The sequence below is a fragment of the Grampus griseus genome (genome assembly GCF_964374135.1).
Source record: "Grampus griseus genome assembly, chromosome: 14".
Lineage (NCBI taxonomy): Eukaryota > Metazoa > Chordata > Mammalia > Artiodactyla > Delphinidae > Grampus > Grampus griseus.
Window position 1 is genome coordinate 47,964,948 of NC_139008.1, and position 21,845 is coordinate 47,986,792.

At 38.9% G+C, this 21,845-nt stretch overlaps 1 protein-coding gene across 2 annotated transcripts in view; it reads right to left on the bottom strand.

Moving 5' to 3' along the window:
* The window catches only part of NDUFAF5 (NADH:ubiquinone oxidoreductase complex assembly factor 5), a gene marked incomplete at both ends in the record, with an annotated part of 32,700 nt that overhangs the window by 484 nt on the left and 10,371 nt on the right, over positions 1 to 21,845 (bottom strand). The window contains 5 exons of one of the 2 annotated variants that reach the window (XR_014297726.1): positions 220 to 303; positions 2,276 to 2,372; positions 13,831 to 13,891; positions 17,829 to 18,026; positions 20,797 to 20,836. Coding sequence is in view for 1 of the 2 variants with exons in the window: in XM_082671293.1 (XP_082527419.1) it covers positions 220 to 303; positions 13,831 to 13,891; positions 17,829 to 18,026; positions 20,797 to 20,836 (383 nt within the window). The remainder of the gene's footprint in view (positions 1 to 219; positions 304 to 2,275; positions 2,373 to 13,830; positions 13,892 to 17,828; positions 18,027 to 20,796; positions 20,837 to 21,845) is intronic. The other variant, XM_082671293.1, reaches the window with a different exon arrangement.

Genomic DNA, 21,845 nt, shown 5'->3' on the forward strand with positions numbered 1-21,845 from the left:
CTTGTGAAAAATCCTCCACACCGAGAAGCTGACAGTAAGGAAATAGTAAGGGCTGCTGGGAAAAAGGATACGTAGCCACAGGATCTGCGTTTTGAAAGGAAGGACAAGAAATCTGATGGTGCCCTAACAGGAAAGGAAAACGTAATTTTAGGGGATAAAGATGACAGGGCACAAGTTGGTCAGTGGGACCTGGCTGGGAAGAACGGTCAGCTCCCTTACCTCTGTACACTGCTGCAGCCGCCAGCATTGTGTCTCGGTGCAGGAGGGCTTTTCTATTCCAAGCACAGTTACTCTCACCCATCCCTAAAATACAGGCAGTTTGAGATAATACAGCAAATACCCTGAGCAGCTCAACATCACAGATTTTATCTTATCTCACTCAATGGTATACCCATTGTCCCCCTTCTCTAACAGTCACATAAGATAACCTAAATAATCTCATTTTGCTCTCAGATCATAGCTAGTTACTCTAAAGCAAAACTACTTGAAGCTTCTGGGTATTAAGTCAAATTTCAGGAGGCAAACCCTATTAAGTAGGCTTTCCTTGGCAGCAATGGGCTGTGGTAGGCCAGTTGGGCAAAAGCAAGGCGACTGGCCCTCCAGGTGAGTCATCAGGCGTTGGCAAGGGCCTTTCTAATGATGCCACATTTTTATGCCCCTTTTAGCTGCTCTTTGAGGAGGACAGGACATTGGTACAACATCTCACTCCTTCTAAGTGAGCCATAAATGTAAGTATGAATGTGAAGCTTGGAAGAGGGCTTGAAGACTCATTAGGTAGTACCAAAACTACAATGTGTTTTCAGATTTTATAACATTCTACTGATCCCAGATTAGGAAACAATTTTGTACATTCTCTTCAGGGGCACTTTTCTTAATGTTTTAACATTTATTTTTAGATTTCTTTCCTTCAAATTGACAGCTAAAAGCTAGGATTATGTCAGTCTATTGTTCACTAAAAATTAATGTTATATATTTAATATTTTTTAATGCATAGAGTCAAACAAAATTACTTTGAAAGACCACATTTTAAACTAGTTTGCAAAATTAAAAGAATTTCAAAAGTAAAAATCCTTTACATTTATTCTCTATATGCTACATGATCAAAAAGCGGTTTCTTAGTTGTTTTTCAATAAAGATACCAATAAACTTCCCAATGTTGGTATCCTTTAGTAGTTTAAAAATAATAACCTCCCAATTTTTCAATGGGCTTATTGAAACAATCAGCAAATTAGCTGGAACAAGTTAATCTTCTCTCCAATCCCAAAAGGTTCCTATTATTCCCTAAAATAATGAAGCTCTGAAACTAAAAGCAACGTCCCACATCATTTGAGTATAAGAGCCCTAATTCATGAAGAACGAAAGACATACAAACTAGCAGATGAATCCCCATGAAGAAGAGGGTGGATCTTATTCTTGTGGTCATGAAGTAGCTACATGACCTTAGTTCCATCTCTCTGGGTCCTCAGGTTGGCCAGGCTAGATGATCTCTACAGGCTTCCAGTGCTAACATTTTAGACCCATTACATAATCCAATTTAAAAACATTCTCCCACATCATGAGTATCAACTGAATCAAGAGACCGAAGGTCAACTGGAACTTGTACTGGAAGGGTTTACTGCTGATAATGGCTGTGGCGCTTTCATTCCTGCTTAACTCCCCATTGGCATGACTTACACATTGGACAGAGTCAACACCAGTGGAAAACAGGCCTAATTTTTTTTAATGGAAATAGTTAATGCACTAGAAATTCTAAAATGCCTTCTAAATAACTGGTATTAGGATATACTAATTAAGATTATTAGGCACAATGCTCTTTCTGATACAGAAACTCCAGAGCACTACTGTATAGCACAGTAACTCTGCTGCTAGGGAAGCCCACCCTTCCCTCACATGAGAACCTCCCTTCTCCTTGGGGAAGCAGTGTGATGTAGCACACAGAGTCTAGACTTCGGGATCATAATCCAAGTTCTGGCCCTTACATAACCTGGGGCAAAGTCACTTAACCTCTATTAAACTCAGTTTTATCATCTTCAAAATGGAATGATAAAACTTCATAATGCATCATGGAGGACCTTTACTGGAGATCACCTGGGAAACACATCTGGGACTTCGGACCAGCTCTGGGTTTTGGGATAAACAGAAAAATCTGGGAAGCAGGTAGCTGTTAAAGACTCTCACAGTATTTTTAAGGTGAAGTTCAACTGCTTATTTAAAAAAGTCTAATTTATTATGGTTTACTAGGAACAATACTGAGTACTGTAACAACTGAACTTACCTTAAAACTACTGTGAAAGCCTCCAAAACTTTTCATGCATTCATCAGCTGATACACAACTTGTTCTGTAAAATTAGGTCAACATTCTGGACTTTCTTCTGTGAATTAATAATAATAGCAGCTTAAATGAGAAACACCACAACCATCAAGAAAAAAGTGTAACACAATGTAAAATGCCAAAAACCAACTGGAAGGTAACACCAACTTCCAGTCTGCAGAGAAGCACCCCTGGAAGTCTGCCAAGCTCCTCCCTCCTGCATTCACCCCTCGACCACTCTTCTTCCTACGTCAGCTGCCTCTCACCTTTTCAGTGGAGACTGGCTAACATTTCAGGATCTGAGTCAGGCTGCTACACTGGGCTTAAATCCTGGCTCTACCACTTACTAAACACATCGCCTTGGGCAAGTTATTTCGGTCTGTGCCCAGTCTCCTCATGCAAAACAAGAGAGGTTAACCATGCTAGCTAGTCTTACCTTCCTCATGAACATGCCTCATAAACGATGCTGGAGGGTGAGCTGCCTCACACATCAATCTGATTGTCCCTCCTCTGCACAATATTCTCCCAACAGACTGCAAGGCTGACCTGATAAAGTCTAGATAAGCCTCTAATGGACTATCCTGCATCATTTCCCGTCATTTTCCCATTCTACATATTCAAGCAATACTGAATTACTGTACAGTTTCTCAGTTAGGAAAGTGAAGGCTGAGCATAACCTCTTGAGTCTCCATGGTTCTATATAGGCCTTTTCCTTGGCCTGGAATGCAAGGCCCCAACCCCCCAAAGGTGCACCCACCCCTTCATTCTTCTAGCAAACTCATTTTAGCTTAGGTGCTGCTTCTTCTGCAAAAGCATCCTTGATTCCCTAAGCAGATTTAGGGATTTTTCTCTGTTTCTCCCTGCACTTATAAAAAGAATTATCTCACTTTACAGTTAAAAGCATATGTCTGCCTATCTCTGTGTGTCTCTTTCTCTACTGGAGCATGAGTTCCCTAAGATCAGGAACTGTTATTTCCAACACTGGCTCGGTGGTTGGCACATAGTACATGCTCAATAAATGGTAAGTGGATGAATATAAAATCAACCAGTTAACATTTATAGCAACTTTGTTAAATATCACTTTTACAAGTTATCTTTAGATAAATTCATCCTAATCCTCTTCAGAGTAAGAGACATTGAGACTCTGGGAGGGCTCATGCCAAGGAGTACTTTCCAGAACTTCTGCTGTCAGTGTACTTATCCCTGCGGTGAGCCACAGCCACCCCCCACCTCTGCAGGAGACCCTCCAATACTAGCAACCATGTGGCTGACAGGGTCTTGGTGCTACGGCCGGGTGTCAGGCCTGTGCCTCTGAGGTGGGAGAGCCGAGTTCAGGACAATGGTCCACCAGAGACCTCCTGGCTCCACATAATATCAAATGGCAAAAGCTCTCCCAGAGATCTCAATCTCAATGCTAAGACCCAGCTCCACTCAATGACCAGCAAACTACAGGGTGGACACCCTATGTCAAACAACTAGCAAGACAGGAACACAACCTCACCCATCAGCAGAGAGGCTGCCTAAAATCATAAAAAGGTCACAGGCACCCCAAAACACACCACTGGACACAGTCCTGCCCACCAGAAAGACAAGATCCAGCCTCATCCACCAGAACACAGGCACCAGTCCCCTCCACCAGGAAGCCTACACAACCCACTGAACCAACCTCAGACACTTGGGGCAGACACAAAAACAATGGGAACTACGAAGCTGCAGCCTGTGAAAAGGAAACCCCAAACACAGTAAGTTAAGCAAAATGAGAAGACAGAGAAATACACAGCAGATGAAAGAGGAAGGTAAAAACCCACCAGACCAAACAAATGAAGAGGAAATAGGCAGTCTACCTGAAAAAGAATTCAAAGCAATGATAGTAAAGATGACTCAAAATCTTGGAAAAAGAATGGAAAAAATACAAGAAACGTTTAACAAGGAACTAGAAGAACTAAAGAGCAAGCAAACAATGATGAACAACACAATAAATGAAATTAAAAATTCTCTAGAAGGAATCAATAGCAGAATAACTGAGGCACAAGAACAGATAAGTGACCTGGAAGATAAAAAATGGAAATAACTACTGCAGAGCAGAATAAAGAAAAAAGAATGAAAAGAATTGAGGACAGTCTCAGAGACCTCTGGGAAAACATTAAACACACCAACATTTGAATTATAGGGGTCCCAGAAGAAAAGGAGAAAAAGAAAGGGAATGAGAAAATATTTGAAGAGATTATAGTTGAAAACTTCCCTAATATGGGAAAGGAAATAGTCAATCAAGTCCAGGAAGCACAGAGAGTCCCATACAGGATAAATCCAGGAGAAGCATGCCAAGACACATAAGAATCAAACTATCAAAAATTAAATACAAAGCAAAAATATTAAAAGCAGCAAGGGAAAAGCAACAAATAACATAGAAGGGAATCCCCATAAGGTTAACAGCAGATCTTTCAGCAGAAACTCTGCAAGCCAGAAGGGAGTGGCAGGACATACTTAAAGTGATGAAAGGGAAAAACCTACAACCAAGATTACTCTACCCAGCAAGGATCTCATTCAGATTCAACAGAGAAATTAAAACCTTTGCAGACAAGCAAAAGCTAAGAGAATTCAGCACCACCAAACCAGCTTTACAACAAATGCTAAAGGAACTCCTCTAGGCAGGAAACACAAGAGAAGGAAAAGACCTACAATATGAAACCCAAAACAATTAAGAAAATGGTAATAGGAACATACATATTGATAATTACCTTAAGTGTAAATGGATTAAATGCTCCAACCAAAAGACATAGACTGGCTGAATGGATACAAAAACAAGACCTGTATATATGCTGTCTACAAGAGACCCACCTCAGAACTAGGGAAACATACAGATTGAAAGTGAGGGGATAGAAAAAGATATTGAATGCAAATGGAAATCAAAAGAAAGCTGGAGTAGCAGTTCTCATATCAGACAAAATAGATTTTAAAGTAAAGACTACTACAACAGACAAAGAAGGACACTACATAATAATCAAGGGATCAATCCAAGAAGAAGATATAACAATTGTAAGTATTTATGCACCCAACACAGGAGCACCTCAATAATTAAGGCCAATGCTAACAGCAATAAAAGGGGAAACAGACAGTAACACAATCATAGTAGGGCACTTTAACACCCCACTTTCACCAAAGGACAGATCATCCAAAATGAAAATAAATAAGGAAACACAAGCTTTAGCTGATACATTAAACAAGATGGACTTAATTGATATTAATAGGACATTCCATCCAAAAACAACAGAATACACTTTCTTCTCAAGTGCTCATGGAACATTCTCCAGGATAGACCATATCTTGGGCTACAAATCAAGCCTTGGTAAATTTAAGAAAATTGAAATCGTATCAAGTAACTTTTCCAACCACAACGCTATGAGACTAGATATCAATTACAGGAAAAAATATGTTAAAAATACAGACACATGGAGGTTAAACAATACACAACTAAATAACCAAGAGATCACTGAAGAAATCAGAGGAAATCAAAAAATAGCTAGAAACAAATGACAATGAAAACACGATGACCCAAAACCTATCGGATGCAGCAAAAGCAGTTCTAAGTGGTAAGTTTATAGCTATACAAGCCTATCTTAAGAAACATCTCAAATAAACAACCTAACCTTACACCTAAAGCAATTAGAGAAAGAAGAACCAAAAAACCCCAAAGTTAGCAGAAGGAAAGAAATCATATAGATCAGATCAGAAATAAATGAAAAAGAAATGAAGGATACGATAGCAAAGATCAATAAAAGTAAAAGCTGGGTCTTTGAGAAGATAAACAAAATTGATAAACCATTAGCCAAACTTATCAAGAAAAAAGGGAGAAGACTCAAATCAACAGAATTAGAAATGAAAAAGAAGTAACAACTGACTCTGCAGAAATACAAAGGATCATGAGAGATTACTACAAGCAACTATATGCCAATAACATGGACAACCTGGAAGAAACAGACAAATTCTTAGAAATGCACAACCTTCCCAGACTGAACCAGGAAGAAATAAAAAATATGAACAGACCGCTCACAAGCACTGAAATTGAAACTGTGATTAAAAATCTTCCAACAAACAAGAGCCCAGGACCAGATGGCTTCACAGGCAAATTCTATCAAACATTTAGAGAAGAGCTAACACCTATCCTTCTCAAACTCTTCCAAAATATAGCAGAGGGAGGAACACTCCCAAACTCATTCTACGAGGCCACCATCACCCTGAAACCAAAACCAGACACAGATGTCACAAAGAAAGAAAACTACAGGCCAATATCACTGATGAACACAGATGCAAAAATCCTCAACAAAATACTAGCAAACAGAATCCAACAGCACATTAAAAGGATCATACACTATGATCAAGTGGGGTTTATCCCAGGAATGCAAGGATTCTTCAATATACGCAAATCAATCAACGTGATACACCATATTAACAAATTGAAGAATAAAAACCATATGATCATCTCAATAGATGCAGAGAAAGCTTTTGACAAAATTCAATACCCATTTATGATAAAAACCCTCCAGAAAGTAGGCATAGAGTGAACTTTCTTCAACATAATAAAGGCGATAGATGACAAACCCACAGCCAACATCATCCTCAATGGTGAAAAACTGAAAGTACTTCCACTAAGATCAATAACAAAACAAGGCTGCCCACTGTCACCACTCTTATTCAACATAGTTTTGGAAGTTTTAGCCACAGCAATCAGAGAAGAAAAAGAAATAAAAGGAACCCAAATTGGAAAAGAAGAAGTAAAGCTGTTACTCTCTGCAGATGATATGATACTCTACATAGAGAATCCCAAAGATGCTACAGAAAACTACTAGAGCTAATCAATGAATTTGGTAAAGTAGCAAGATACAAAATTAATGCACAGAAATCCCTTGCATTCTTATACATTGATGATGAAAAATCTGAAAGTGAAATTAAGAAAACACTCCCATTTACCATTTCAACAAAAAGAATGAAATACCTAGGAATAAACCTACCTAAGGAGACAAAAGACCTGTATGCAGAAAATTATAAGACAGTGATGAAAGAAATTAAAGATGATACAAACAAATGTAGAGATATACCCTGTTCCTGGATTGGAAGAATCAACATTGTGAAAATGACTCTACTACCCAAAGCAATCTACAGAGGCAATGCAATCCCTATCAAAATACCAATGGCATTTCTCACAGAACGAGAACAAAAAATTTCACGATTTGTAAGGAAACACAAAAGACCACGAAGAGCCAAAGCAATCTTGAGAAAGAAAAATGGAGCTGGAGGAATCAGGCGCCTGGATTTCAGACTATACTACAAAGCTACAGTAATCAAGACAGTATGGTATTGGCACAAAAACAGAAATATAGATCAACGGTACAGGATAGAAAGCCCAGAGATAAATCCATGCACGTATGGTCACCTTATTTTTGATAAAGGAGGCAAGAATATACAATGGAGAAAAGACAGCCTGTTCAATAAGTGGTGCTGGGAAAAATGGACAGCTACATGTAAAAGTATGAAATTAGAACACTCCCTAACACCATACACAAAAATTAACTCAAAATGGATTAAGGACTTAAATGTAAGGCCAGACACTATCAGACTCTTAGAGGAAAACATAGGCAGAACACTCTATGATATAAATCACAGCAAGATCCTTTTTGACCCACCTCCTAGAGAAATGGCAATAAAAATAAACAAATGGGACCTAATGGAACCTAAAAGGTTTTGCACAGCAAAGGAAACCATAAACAAGACGAAAAGACAGCCCTCAGAATGGGAGAAAATATTTGCAAATGAAGCAACTGACAAAGGATTAATCTCCAAAACATACAAGCAACTCATGCAGCTCAATATCAAAAAAACAAACAACCCAATCCAAAAATGGGCAGAAGACCTAAATAGACATTTCTCCAAAGAAGATATAGATTGCCAAAAACACATGAAAGAATGCTCAACATCACTAATCATTAGAAAAATGCAAATCAAAACTACAATGAGATATCATCTCACACCGGTCAGAATGGCCATCATCAAAAAATCTAGAAACAATAAATGCTGGAGAGGGTGTGGAGAAAAGGGAAACCTCTTGTACTATTGGTGGGAATGTAAATTGATATAGCCACTATGGAGAACAGTATGGAGGTTCCTTAAAAAACTAAAAATAGAACTACCATACGACCCACAATCCCACTCCTGGGCATATACCCTGAGAAAACCATAATTTAAAAAGAGTCATGTACCAAAATGTTCACTGCAGCTCTATTTACAATAGCCAGGACATGGAAGCAACCTAAGTGTCCATCAACAGATGAATGGATAAAGATGTGGCACATATACAGAATGGAATATTACTCAGCCAAAAAAGGGAACAAAACTGAGTTATTTGTAGTGAGGTGGATGGACCTAGAGACTGTCATACAGAGTGAAGTTATTCAGAAAGAGAAAAACAAATACCGTATGCTAACACATATATATGGAATCTAAAAAAAAAAAGAAAAAAAGAAAATCGTCAGAAGAACCTAGGGGCCAGACGGGAATAAAGATGCAGACCTACTAGAGAATGGACTTGAGGATACGGGGAGGGGGAAGGGTAATCTGGGACAAAGTGAGAGAGTGGCATGGACATACATACTCTCCCAAATGTAAAATAGATAGCTAGTGGGAAGCAGCCACATAGCACAGGGAGATCAGCTCAGTGCTCTGTGACCACCTAGAGGGATGGGAAAGGGAGGGTGGGAGGGAGACGCAAGAGGGAGGAGATATGGGGATATACGTATATGTATAGGTGATTCACTTTGTTATAAAGCAGAAACTAACACACCAGTGTAAAGCAACTATACTCAAATAAAGTTGTTAAAAAAGAAAAAAGAATAAGAGACATTAAAGACTAAAGCACATGGTTTGTGTAAAAGGCTTTACAGTAAAAATAAGAGAAGCACTGGCAAAGCCTCTTAAAGGTAAATATTAGACAACAGTTCCTTAAAATACATGAACGATTAAAACCCTTAAGGGAAGGGGAGTTATCAACTGGAAAGGGGCATGAAGCAACCTTCTAGGGGCTGGAAATGTTCTAGTTTGTGGTTTATATAGTACTTAAAAATACGAGCAGCTGTACAGTTAAGATTAGTGCATTTTACTCAACATCTATGTAATTTCAGTGGAAAAAAATGCAGAGATCAAGTATGCAGTATAGGATTTAATCACTTAATTCCAGATTAAGTGTGACCATGGACAAGACACTCAACTTCTCAATGTTTCAATTTGCTCATCTGTAAAATTAGGATATTAGAAAACCTCACAGAATTGCACTTAGAACAGAATAAGTTCTGTATTTTTAAATCAATGGGTGGTAACTTTTTCCAGCTGATAGGTCTAATTTCTAGTCTCTTTCTCTTTTCCTTCTTGAAATGAATCATGAACACAGCATTTATTACATAGCAGAACAAAACTAAATGCTGTATTTGAAAAATATTTTTGTCAGTAGAGTCTGAATGATAAATCGTCAGCCTATCACCACCTCTCAAGCCTTCGGATGAAGGGTCTCTGTGATTACAGTAGGAGGAGCCAAGTGCACCTCAGGAGGGGCTGTGTGATTTATTATTGGTCCCCCGTCACCTTGGGCATGCATGTTAAGGCTGCCAATCCCTAATTAAACTAGAATGAGTGAAGAGTGACTTAAAATCTTTTGCACAGTGAAGGAAACCATAAACAAAATGAAAAGACAGCCCTCAGAATGGGAGAAAATATTTGGAAACAAAGCAGCTGACAAGGGATTAATCTAAAAAATATATAAACAGTTCATGCAACTCAATATCAGAAAAAAACAAACGACACAATCAAAAAATGGGCAGAAGGGCTTCCCTGCTGGCGCAGTGGTTGAGAACCTGCCCGCCAGTGCAGGGAACACGTGTTCGAGCCCTCGTCCAGGAAGATCCCACATGCTACGGAGCAACTAAGCCTGGGCGCCACAACTACTGAGCCTGTGTGCCACAACTACTGAAGCCCATGCGCCTAAAGCCCGTGCTCCACAACAAGAGAAGCCACTGCAATGAGAAGCCCGTGCAATGCAACGAAGAGTAGCCCCCGCTCACCGCAACTAGAGAAAGCCCACACACAGCAACAAAGACCCAATGCAACCAAAAATAAATTAATTAATTAATTTTAAAATAAATGGGCAGAAGATCTAAACAGATATTTCCCCAAAAAAGACATACAGATGGTTAAATACCGTATGCTAACACATATATATGGAATCTAAAAAAAAAAAAAGGTCATGAAGAACCTAGGGGCAAGACAGGAATAAAGACGCAGACCTACTAGAGAATGGACTTGAGGACACGGGGAGGGGGAAGGGTAAGCTGGGACAAAGTGAGAGAGTGGTAGTGTATATATGGACATATATACACTACCAAATGTAAAATAGATAGCTAGTGGGAAGCAGTCACATAGCACAGGGAGATCAGCTCAGTGCTTTGTGACCAGCTAGAAGGGTGGGATAGGGAGGGTGGGAGGGAGGAAGACGCAAGAGGGAAGAGATATGGGGATATATGTATACGTATAACTGATTCACTTTGTTATAAAGCAGAAACTAACACACAACTGTAAAGCAATTATACTCCAATAAAAATGTTAAAAGAACCCCAATGCAGCCAAAATAAATAAATATATTTATTTTTTAAAAAGGCACATGAAAATATGTTTAACATCACTAATTATTAGAGAAATGCAAACAAAAACTACAATGAGGTATCATCTCACACGGGTCAGAATGGCCATCATCAAAAAATCTACGAACAATAAATGCTGGAGAGGGTGTGGAGAAAAGGGAACACTACTACACTGTCGGTGGGAAATGTAAGTTGGTAAAACCACTATGGAGAGCAGTAGGGAGGTTCCTTAAAAAACTAAAAATAGAGCTACCATATGATCCAGCAATCCCACTCCTGGGCATATATCTGGAGAAAACCATAATTTGAAAAGATACATGCACCCCAGTGTTCACTGCTGCACTATTTCCAATAGTTAGGACATGGAAGCAACCTAAATGTGCATCAACAGAGGAATGGATAAAGATGATGTGATATATATATACAATGGAATACTACTCAGTCATAAAAAAGAACGTAATAATGCCATTTGCAGCAACATGGATGGCCCTAGTGATTGTCATACTGAGTGAAGTAAGACAGAGAAAGACAAATATAATATAATATGGCTTATATGTGGAATCTAAAAAAAGGGTACAAATGAACTTATCTACAAAACAGAAATAGAGTTACAGATGTAGAAAACAAACTTATGGTTACCACGGGGTAAGGGTGGGGGAAGGATAAATTGGGAGATTGTGGTTGACATATACACACTACAATATATAAAATAATAAGGACCTACTGTATACCACAGGGAACTCTACTCAATACTCTGTAATGGCCTATTTGTGAAAAGAATCTAAAAAAAGAGTGGATATATGTATATGTATAACTGATTCATTTTGCTGTATACCTGAAACTAACACAACATTGTAAACCAACTATACTCCAATTAAAAAAAAAAAGTGTGACTACAAGAGTAAGTTTTTGACTACATATCTTTCCCCTTATAAAGCTGACAGAAGCACCGTACTCAGAGGAGGCTGAATGATAGGTAAAATGGACTTTGTTACAAATGGGCAGTTACGAGAAGCAGGAGAGTCAGTCAAGAGAGTGCCAGAACAGGGGTCAAGAAGGCAAGAGTTTAGCACCCAGTTCCACCACTAACAGGCAAGTGTTCTCTTTGGGCATAATATTTCTGACTTGTAGGACAGGGGTAAAGTAGTTACCAGAGGGTTATTACAGAAGCAAGTGCAACAGTGCAGCAGTGCAACAGTCGGCAGCCTCACCTCTTTCGGGGTTGGGAGGTTGGGTTTGTGTCCTTGCTGCTCCTCAAAGCTTCTCCCAGGCCATGACCTCTCTACTGCTTCCAACACCACCTATTCACAAATGACTCACAATGTTTACCTGGGCCAGTAGCCTCCTCTGAGCTACACAGCCACACACTCAACTGCCTACCTGACGTCTTGTTTCAGCTATTTCAAAAGCGTTTCCAATCCAACATGCCCAAGTGTGAACTCAAGAGCTGTCCCTGCCCATACTTGGTTATCTTCTACTGTTTCTCTATCAATGAAGGGCACCATCTATCTGGATAGGAGAGCCAGAAACTCAGTGCTATGTTTGAAATGTCTCTCTCCTTCATCGGCCCATGTGTAATCCATCAGCAAGAACTGTCACAATTATCTCGTAAACATGTCCAGAATCCATTCACTTCTCTCCATCTCCACTGCCACCACCTTAGTCCAAACCACCACCATTTCTCAGTAAGCTTTCCAGCTGTTAAGTCTCCTACTAGTTTATCTGCCAATCCATTTAAAAAAAAATACAAATCTGACATCATGACCCCTCCCCCCATTAAAATACCTCAAGGGGCCTTTTAAGATAAAGACAAACAATCTTAACAAAGGTTACAAGGCCCCCATTTACCTACCAATTTAATCAGTCAACTTTTCTTTTTACTCCCTGTATTCTGGCCAAAATGCCCTTCTTTCAGTTCTTGCCACGTTCTTTCTTGCAACAGGGCCTTTGCACATGCTGTTCTCCGTGGCTGGGACTCAATTCCTCCCTGCTTTGCCTAGTGACCCCGCTTCATTTTTTAGGGCACAACCATCACTTCCTCAGACAGGACTTTGTTGACTCTCCCACACCAGGACCTATCCCACCTAACCCCCTGGCAACCCGCAATCCTACACTAACCCAACTACCTGCTTTCTTTCTACCTGTGCCTGGATCTGAGCTGCCAAGTGTTGCTGGAGAAAGTCACTGAGGTGAGGTGTTCTACCACCCTCATACGCTCCTTCAAGAAAGTCCTGCCAGGACAGGAATAAAGACGCAGACGTAGAGAGTGGGCTTGAGGACACAGGAAGGGGGAGGGGTGGGCTGGGACGAGATGAGAGAGTGTCATGGACATATATATACACAACCAATTGTAGAATGGATGGCTGGTGGAAAGCAGCTGCATAGCACAGGGAGATGAGCTCAGTGCTTTGTGACCACCTAGAGGGATGGGAAAGGGAGGGTGGGAGGGAGACGCAAGAGGGAGGAGATATGGGGATATTTGTATATGTATAGCTGATTCACTTTGTTATACAGCAGAAACTAACACAACACTGTAAAGCAATTATACTCCAATAAAGATGTTAATAAAAAAAAAAGAAAGTCCTGCCAGCCTTTCACAGGCAGTCACAGCTCTAAGTTCCTCTACTTCACAGCACTTACCACAATTCTAGTTTAACGTTTATCTTTGTGGCAGCTGCCTCATGTCGGCCTCACCCATTTTACAGAATAAACTCCATGAAGACAGTCCGCTTTCTCCTCACCCAGTGTATCTCTAGTGCTTGGCCCCAGTGCTTGCCATAGCCAGCCCTCAAAATACGACTCTCATATGGAGTCTAAAAATTCTTTAAAGTGTCTTACCTTGTAAATCTTCCATCAATTCAAACATTCCAGGATAGTTAACTTGAATTTCATCAGTGTCCTATTCAAAAAGAAAGACAAATCCTTTGGCATTCATTACCAAAAATCCAGATTAGAAAAGAGGTTGTAGAGATTGCCCAGACCAATCTCTCACGGTAAGCAGGAATCTTCTTTACAGTATTCTTCACAGACGTCATCTGGCTTACACTTGATTTACAAAGATTTCAAATTGCAGAATAAATGCTTGCCATTCTAACAGTAATCTTTCTATAACTCCATCAACTGGTTCTAATTCTCTCCTTGGGATTAACACAGAATAAAGTCTATTCTGTACTCTGCAAACAATTACCCTTTTCTTCAAGTCTTTGAAAACTCTTCCAGGACACTATAATTTTTTTAGGGGGAGGGGTTAGGCTTTTAGACAAAATTTATAGATCCTTACATGTGCTGACTTCATTTTTCTCTACATAGTCAATATCAATCTCACTCTCTCTCAAAATGTGACACGCAGAATAAAGCCAAAAACGGTCATCTCCCAAGATGCTTTCATTCTACTCCCAGTGATGCAGCAATACTACACAGACTAGTTTAGGAAAGGGCACATGGCTGGCACATACACTTTATTTCTCAAGTGAACTGCTGAGCAATGATACCCCACTCTTTTTGAAGTTTGATACAGGAGTTCACTGTTGGTACAGTGGCAGAGACCACTGATGCTCCCCAAACATCCAGGTACTCCTTGACACTTCACAACCCCAGACATTTCTCCTGGCAAAAGAAAAGTGAGGTGGAGGCAAGGTAATAAAGAGCTAGTGAGCCTTTTCCAGGCCGTCTCTGCTGCAGTGACCTTAAAGGATACAAGGCCAAGATGGCACAACTACAGGATGGAGAGGAGCTGCCCAACCAGCATGGCTGTGATGTGAAAAACTCCTGTGTTAACCACTCAGATGTAGGAGTTTGCCTACACTGGAAACTAGCCCTGAATATAGGACACTTTTTTTTCAAGTTTGCTATCAAAATGCTGCACATATCTCAAACTTCATCCTATTGGCACTAACCACTTTTGAAGTATCTAGATCTTTTTGTATTCTGTAGCTTTATCTAATATGTTAACTACACCTCCCAATTTTGGACTTTAATGTTGCACAGAATCAAATACAAAACCCTAAGGAACACTTATCAAAAACATCCATTCTAATTCCTAAAGAAATGCAAAACAAAATGACCAATTACTATTTTAACATTAGAGATACAAAACAAAAGTATAAGCAGCGGATTAACATACACTGTTGATGAGGCATGTCAATTAATGCTACCTTATGGACAGTAATTTTACTGTCAAAATTTGAAATGCATATTCTTTGACTAGGCAATACCATTGCTAGAAATTGATCTGACCGATTATGTAAAAGAAAATTCACTGCAGCATTTTTTGAAAGAGTATAAAAAAAACAAACAACAAACTGGAAACAATTTAAATGTCCATTTACAGACAGCAGGTTAAATAAAGTATATCTATTCAATGAAATACTATATAGCTGTCAAAAAAGAATGTGGTAGATGTATGTTTGTACGGGAGGATCTCCAAGATATGTTATTGTCTGGGGGAAAAAAAAGAGTGCATATAGAAAAAAGCAAAAGAGTATATATTGTTGCATGTGTACATTTAAGTGATATAACTGTACTCCAGTCTGTGAGGAAAAAGTGTTCTGAAAGGATATATAAGACAGTTAACCAAAGTCATCCTTGTGGAAAGGAACGGGGTGTCAGAAGGCAGGAGGAGACTTCTGTTCATTTTGGACCCACTCTCTTATTCTCTCTATACATGGTTTGTTTGTGTTTTTTTTCATTTTTTTAAAAAACATATGCATGGATCAGGTTGTATGTGCACTTTTTAATAAGATCATCTCTGGATAGTCCCTTGTATATATTTTTCTACATGGGGAAATTATTTTTAAAAAGAGATTCTAAGATTAAAAATAAATTTCCTCCCAGCTAATGCCTAACCATTAAACAATATCCTTTGAAAACAATTCAACGAAAGCAACTAAAAGCACCGTCTCCTTCTCAATCAAGAGTACTACAATAGCCTTGTCAAAGGTCTTATTCAAATTAAGATGGGGGACCATATTTGCGGTTTTCTTCTAATATACTAGCCTGGAAACCATTCTAAAAGGAAATGAGCTTCATTAAGAATGCCAACTAACTCTAAAAATAATTCACTAAGAGGGTCATATAAATGTAAATATAATTACATGATATTAATTTAACTTGATTTCACTTTACAAATAAAAATCCATTGCAGTATAAAAGTAACATATCTAATGTATGAAACATAAACCTGTATAATTGATTATCTAAAAGCTTTCTTGCATGGGAGTTTTAGAAAATGAATTAGGATGCAATGTTAATACAGCACTTTAGAGACAATGTATATGTCTCAAGGAACAAATTTCTATAGATTTTATATATTAAATTAGCAACTAATTTTATAAACTATAGAGAAGATTATACAGCAATATTTTTGCATTATATTAATGTTTGAGTCATTCTGCTCAATTTTGGAGAAGTATATGGAAGGTATTCTGAATTATTTGAATTCCCAATTAACAGAAATGTAGGCTATGAAATGTTATAATGTCAGGTTAAACATTTTTAGTAGAAATCTTTCTAGAACACACAACTCACTTTACAAACATAGAAAACTGCAAGTGGTTAACATAATTTAACTTTCTTTCGATGACTCAGTAGAAGTCTCATCTTTTTCCTAATGAGCAATGAATTTTGAGTCCCTTAATACTGCTGACTAACCTGTTTGACTGGGCACGAGTTCTTCAACATCACTCCGTGAGGGTTGTCGTCAGTTCCCAGTCTCTGTCTCTTCCCTTCCCTAGAAGGGAAACCCCTTCCCAACATCAGAGGCCCTGCTGGTCTAGGCTCCTTGCTTTCTATCAAAGCACGGAAGGATATGACAAGCCATTTTCGGTAGGTTGATTTTATGAAACACACTCACACTACATCTCCTTAAAAAGTTACTTTAAGTTTACAGTCTCTAATTACGCAATGAGAAGCTTTCTTCATTAAAAAAATTCCTATCTCTTCTAATCAGGTTTAGAGATGTTTTTAGGCCTGAGGGGTTTGGAAAATCATGGCAAGTCCATTCTCTGGAAGGCAGTAATGACATCTTTTAGAATGACTTTGTTGCTGAAGGAGGTTTGAAGGGGGAATCCCTGTCTGGATGCGTCCCTGCGGGAAGCCTTGGCCTGGAAAGTGTTAGGAGTAGAGGGAGGAGGAGAGAGGAAGGCAGGAACTAGGACTTATTGAGCATTTATTGTGAAGGTCCAGGTACTTTACACCCTTTAAATTATTTAATCCTAACGGCCACCTGTGGTGAGTAACATTTGCATTTTTTTTAAAAATGAATGCTCAGAGAGGTGAAGTAAACCCCCCAAATTCCCCTAGCTAGTAAAGGGGCAAGGTAAGGATCCAAATCATACTGTCAGACACCAGCACCCTGCACCATCACTGCACCATGGTGACTCCATGTTTCTTCATCGCTGATGGTCTCGGGTCCTCTTCCCAGATCTCTCCAGTCCTGATGGTATACAGCCCCCTGTCCTCCCTTCTCTACCTGGATCTAACCCAGGGCCTCGTGAATGCACGCTCTCTCATTTCTGCCTCACACGGCACCACTTCACTTGAGGGCTGGTGGTAGAGGCAATGCTGTGAATGCTCCCGTACACCCGCTTCCCTCCTCCTCTGGGATGCTCTAACTCTCATGTTACACCTAACTCTGGATTTGAAGACTGTGATGGAGTAGCGTGTCTTAGAAAATAGCCTCCTTGTTAACTGAGGTACATTCTTTGTTTGAGTTACTTATTCAGGTAATGGATAATAGAAGTTTTACATTCCTACCCTGTGTCAATCAAGATAAAAAGAGAGAGTGATTATTTCTGAACTGTGTAATTAATGGGTTACTCAATTCTCTTGATAGTTACCACAGTCAGCGTATTAAAGCCGGCTCTCCCGAGCAGATGTCCTAGGTCATTGACAGCAGTGAAAGGAGAGACGTGTGGAGAAAATCCTCCTTCCCTTTCTGTTTCCGCTAACTGTAATGAACACCGGAGTTCATAGAGAGTGTCACCTCCAAACAATGCACCAATAAACACTCCATCTGGTTTTAAAACACAATGAATCTGAAATAAATATAAACAACAAAACTATTCAAAATTTTACATATAAAAATGTTAAAAGGATATATGGTATCTAGATCAATATTTTATGATTACCATTCTTATTTTGTCAAATTAATAACCAGATAATTTATTAAATAACACTTAGACAACCAACTATCAGAAAGGCATTGCAGTATAATATTGTTGTGAAGATAGACATTTACTGATAGTGTTAATATCTATAAAATATTTTATATGTTTTTAATTTTTTATAATAGACAAAACTGACTCTTATAATCAGTAAAATATTGAAAGAAAAAAATTTTAAAGTGTGGTAGAGTACAAAAATCACCATCCTCCCTGTATCTATGCCCTCTGAAACGCTGCTCAACAACAACTCCCATTAAGGGATGGAGGCTACTTCCCCCTCCTGGAATCTGGGCTAGCCTTGTGACTTGCACTGACCAAAAGAATGCAGAGCAAGTTGACAGTGTGTCAGTGTCAAGCCGAGGTCTCAATGGCCTTGCTGCTTCCACCTGCTCTCTAGGAGCCCCGTCTGGCCACCACGTTGTGAACAAGCCTGAGCTGGCCTGGTGAAGGATGAGAGATCAGCCAGGCGTCCCAGCTGAAGCCATCCGACAGCTCCAAGACAATCCATTGGCATATCAGACACATGGGTGAGCCAAGCCAGACCCAGAAGAATTTCCTAAGTCCAGCTCAAATCCCTAATTCACAAAATTGTGAGCTAATTATTTTTAAAACAAAAAGCTGAGGTGGCTTATTATGCAGAAAAAATTGATTTACAGAGAAACCATTATGATTCACAACATTAATCTAGTAACATTTTAGTTAAAATATTAACATATTAATCTAGTAACATACAGAATTAAGAAGTAACCAACTTATTTTTCAGCTTTAAAACAAAAACCAGTTTTAATTTATAACTTGAGCAAAATAGCAGCCAGAATGAATTCCAGATCATAAATGTTTACTCAATGACTCTTAGAACTACAATCTTTAACTAGTTTTGACTCTGACTATTCTCAACAACGAGGAACATTACAGGACAGGGTGGATTCTGAAGTACATCAGAACCCAAATCACAGTAGGCTCTTCTTTTTTTTTTTTTTTTTAGTAGGCTCTTCTAATTCAAGTATGCATCTTGGATTTACATTTAATACATTATGAAGCAATTACAAAACAGTATATAAGCAAACCAACTGTAAAATCTTTTGGTTTTTTTCTTCTGCCCCTTTAGTGTTACTTCTTTCTCTTGCCACCAAACTCTAATATAACGTACCTAGAATTTAGTCCTCAGCTCTCTTCAACTTCTCTCTACCACAGAGGGCTTATCAGTTCCCATGGATTTCACAAGGATCACTTTCCAATCTCTACCTTGAGCTTCCCAGAACTCTAAATTTGTCTTTAGCTGCCTGTGCGCCATGAATATCTGTCTCTTGATAAACTTACTCCCTCCCCTTCCCCAGTACATCCAACACACACACGACACTTTTTCTCAAACCAACTCCCTTTTCCAAATGCCATATTTCTGTTAATTACCATTTTCTATTCCCTTTATCTGATCACTACCATTCTTTCCCCTACTTTTACTAATTATTCTCCAGTCATCCAGACTCAAAACTTCAAGGCAAGTTTTGACTCCTGACTCTTTTTGATCTTCAGCTCTAACCAGCCACCAAACTGTTGACTCTTACTTTGCAGAGTCCTAAATACCTTTCTCTTCTTTTTAACTCCTACCATTGCCACATAGGTTTAGTGTATCTCATGCCTGGGCCACTGAAACAGTCTCTCTTCCATGTAACCAAATTCCAGCATCAGTTTTCTAATCAGCAAAATGAAGCTATCCTGCAGAGTTATTCAACACATATATAAAACAGAGCACAGTGATTGGCAAACAGTATATGCTTAAGCTATGGTAGTTATTATCCTGCCTACCAGCTTTTTAATCATGTTACTTTCCTCTTCAAAATTCTCCAGTGGCTCTGAATTGCCTTAAGAAAAAACTCCTAATTCCTTAATCTGTCACCTGAGTCTGCCTAAATCTGGTCCCAAAATTCCTCATCTACACCTGGCACTATACTAATTCTCTAACAGGCTTCCTCTTTGTCCTTTCAGGCTCCTGAGTCTCTTACACCTCCCATCTATCCCGGGATTCTGCCTTCCTGGAGCGTATTCCCACTCCAAATCTGACCTACCCTTTGAGGCCCTGTTCAAGAAATTCCTTCCTCTTAAAAGTTTTCCTAGGCCACTCCAAGCCACAGTGATCTCCTGCCCTCCTTGGAACACGATGCTTTTACCCACCCTTCATCTGTTTGTTGATCAATATCAACCGAGAAGCATTTACTAGCATTGCCTAAGTATAAGGTATGGGGGAGATACAAACACTGTAGGAACAAATAGGTTCTCACCCACAAAAAATTTATAGGCAGTGCAGGAAGAAAAGAAAGCCACACAGAAAATGTCTTATGATATTAGTACTATTTTGTACAAGTCTTAAATATTTATGAAAACTTTAGTAACATCTCCATAATTAGATTTCTTAATTCTCAGGGAACAGGGAGTCACTAATGTACTTCTTAATATGCCAAAGGGCACCAAGTGTATCTGGCCGACAGAAGATAATCAATTTTTTATTTGCTTCCGTTTCCAATTGTCAAAAATATAAAATGGAAAACATCTATAAGTTTCTGTGTAAAAACAGAAACATCTATAAGTTGCTAATAATAAACAAAATAACACAGGCTATTAGAATCAACACTAAGATTTTTACCTGTTCAAGTGCTCTAGGAAGGTCATTCACCCAGTGCAAACTAAAATATAAAACACACATTTGTTTTAGCTTAATGTGTATAATTAATCAGTACGAGCAGCACTAGTATAATGATAAGCCACAAAAAAGGTGTACATTTTGATGTTTGAAATTGCATATCAAAATTCATTGATTGTTTTCATACAAGTTTTAAAATAAAAAATATTCCTAGGGAATTACCTTCCTTCTGTTGCAGGAGAAAATGTGACAGTATATCACTTTCCTGATATGATTATCTCTCCAAATAGTCTTCAATGAATAAAGTAAAAGTCAGCTTTTCTAAAGCATACATACAAATGGCCAACAGGTATATGAAAAGATGCTCAACAACACTAATAATTAGGGAAATGCAAATCAAAACCACAATGAGATGTTACCTTATACCTATCAGGATGTGCATTAAGAAAAAGAGATGACAAAGGCTGGTGAGGATGTGGAGAAAAGAGAGCCTTTGTGCATTGTTGGTGGGAACATAAACTGGAACAGCTGCTGTGGAAAACAGTATGAAGGTTCCTCAAAAAATTAAAAATTGAACTACCATATGATCCAGCAATCCCACATCTAGATATTTATCTGAAGGAAGTAAAGTCATTATCTTGAAGAGATACCTGTATTCCCATGTTCATAGCAGTATTATTCACAGTAGCCAAGGTATGGAAACAATCCAAGTGTCCATTAAGAGATGAATGGATAAAAAAGATGTGGTGTGTACACAGACACACACACACACACACACACACACACACACACACACAGAGGAATATTATTCACCCATAAAAAAGAAGGAAATCCTGCCTTTTGGGTCAACATGGATGCACCTTGAGGGCATTATGCTAAGTGAAATAAGCAAGACGAAGGACGAAAAATACTGTATGTTCTCACTTATATGCAGAATCTAAAAAAGCCAAACACATAGAAACAGAGTAGAATGGTGGCTGCCAGGGGCAGAGGGAAACAGGGAGATGTTCAAAGGATACAAACTCCCAGCTTTAAGATAAACAAGATTTGGG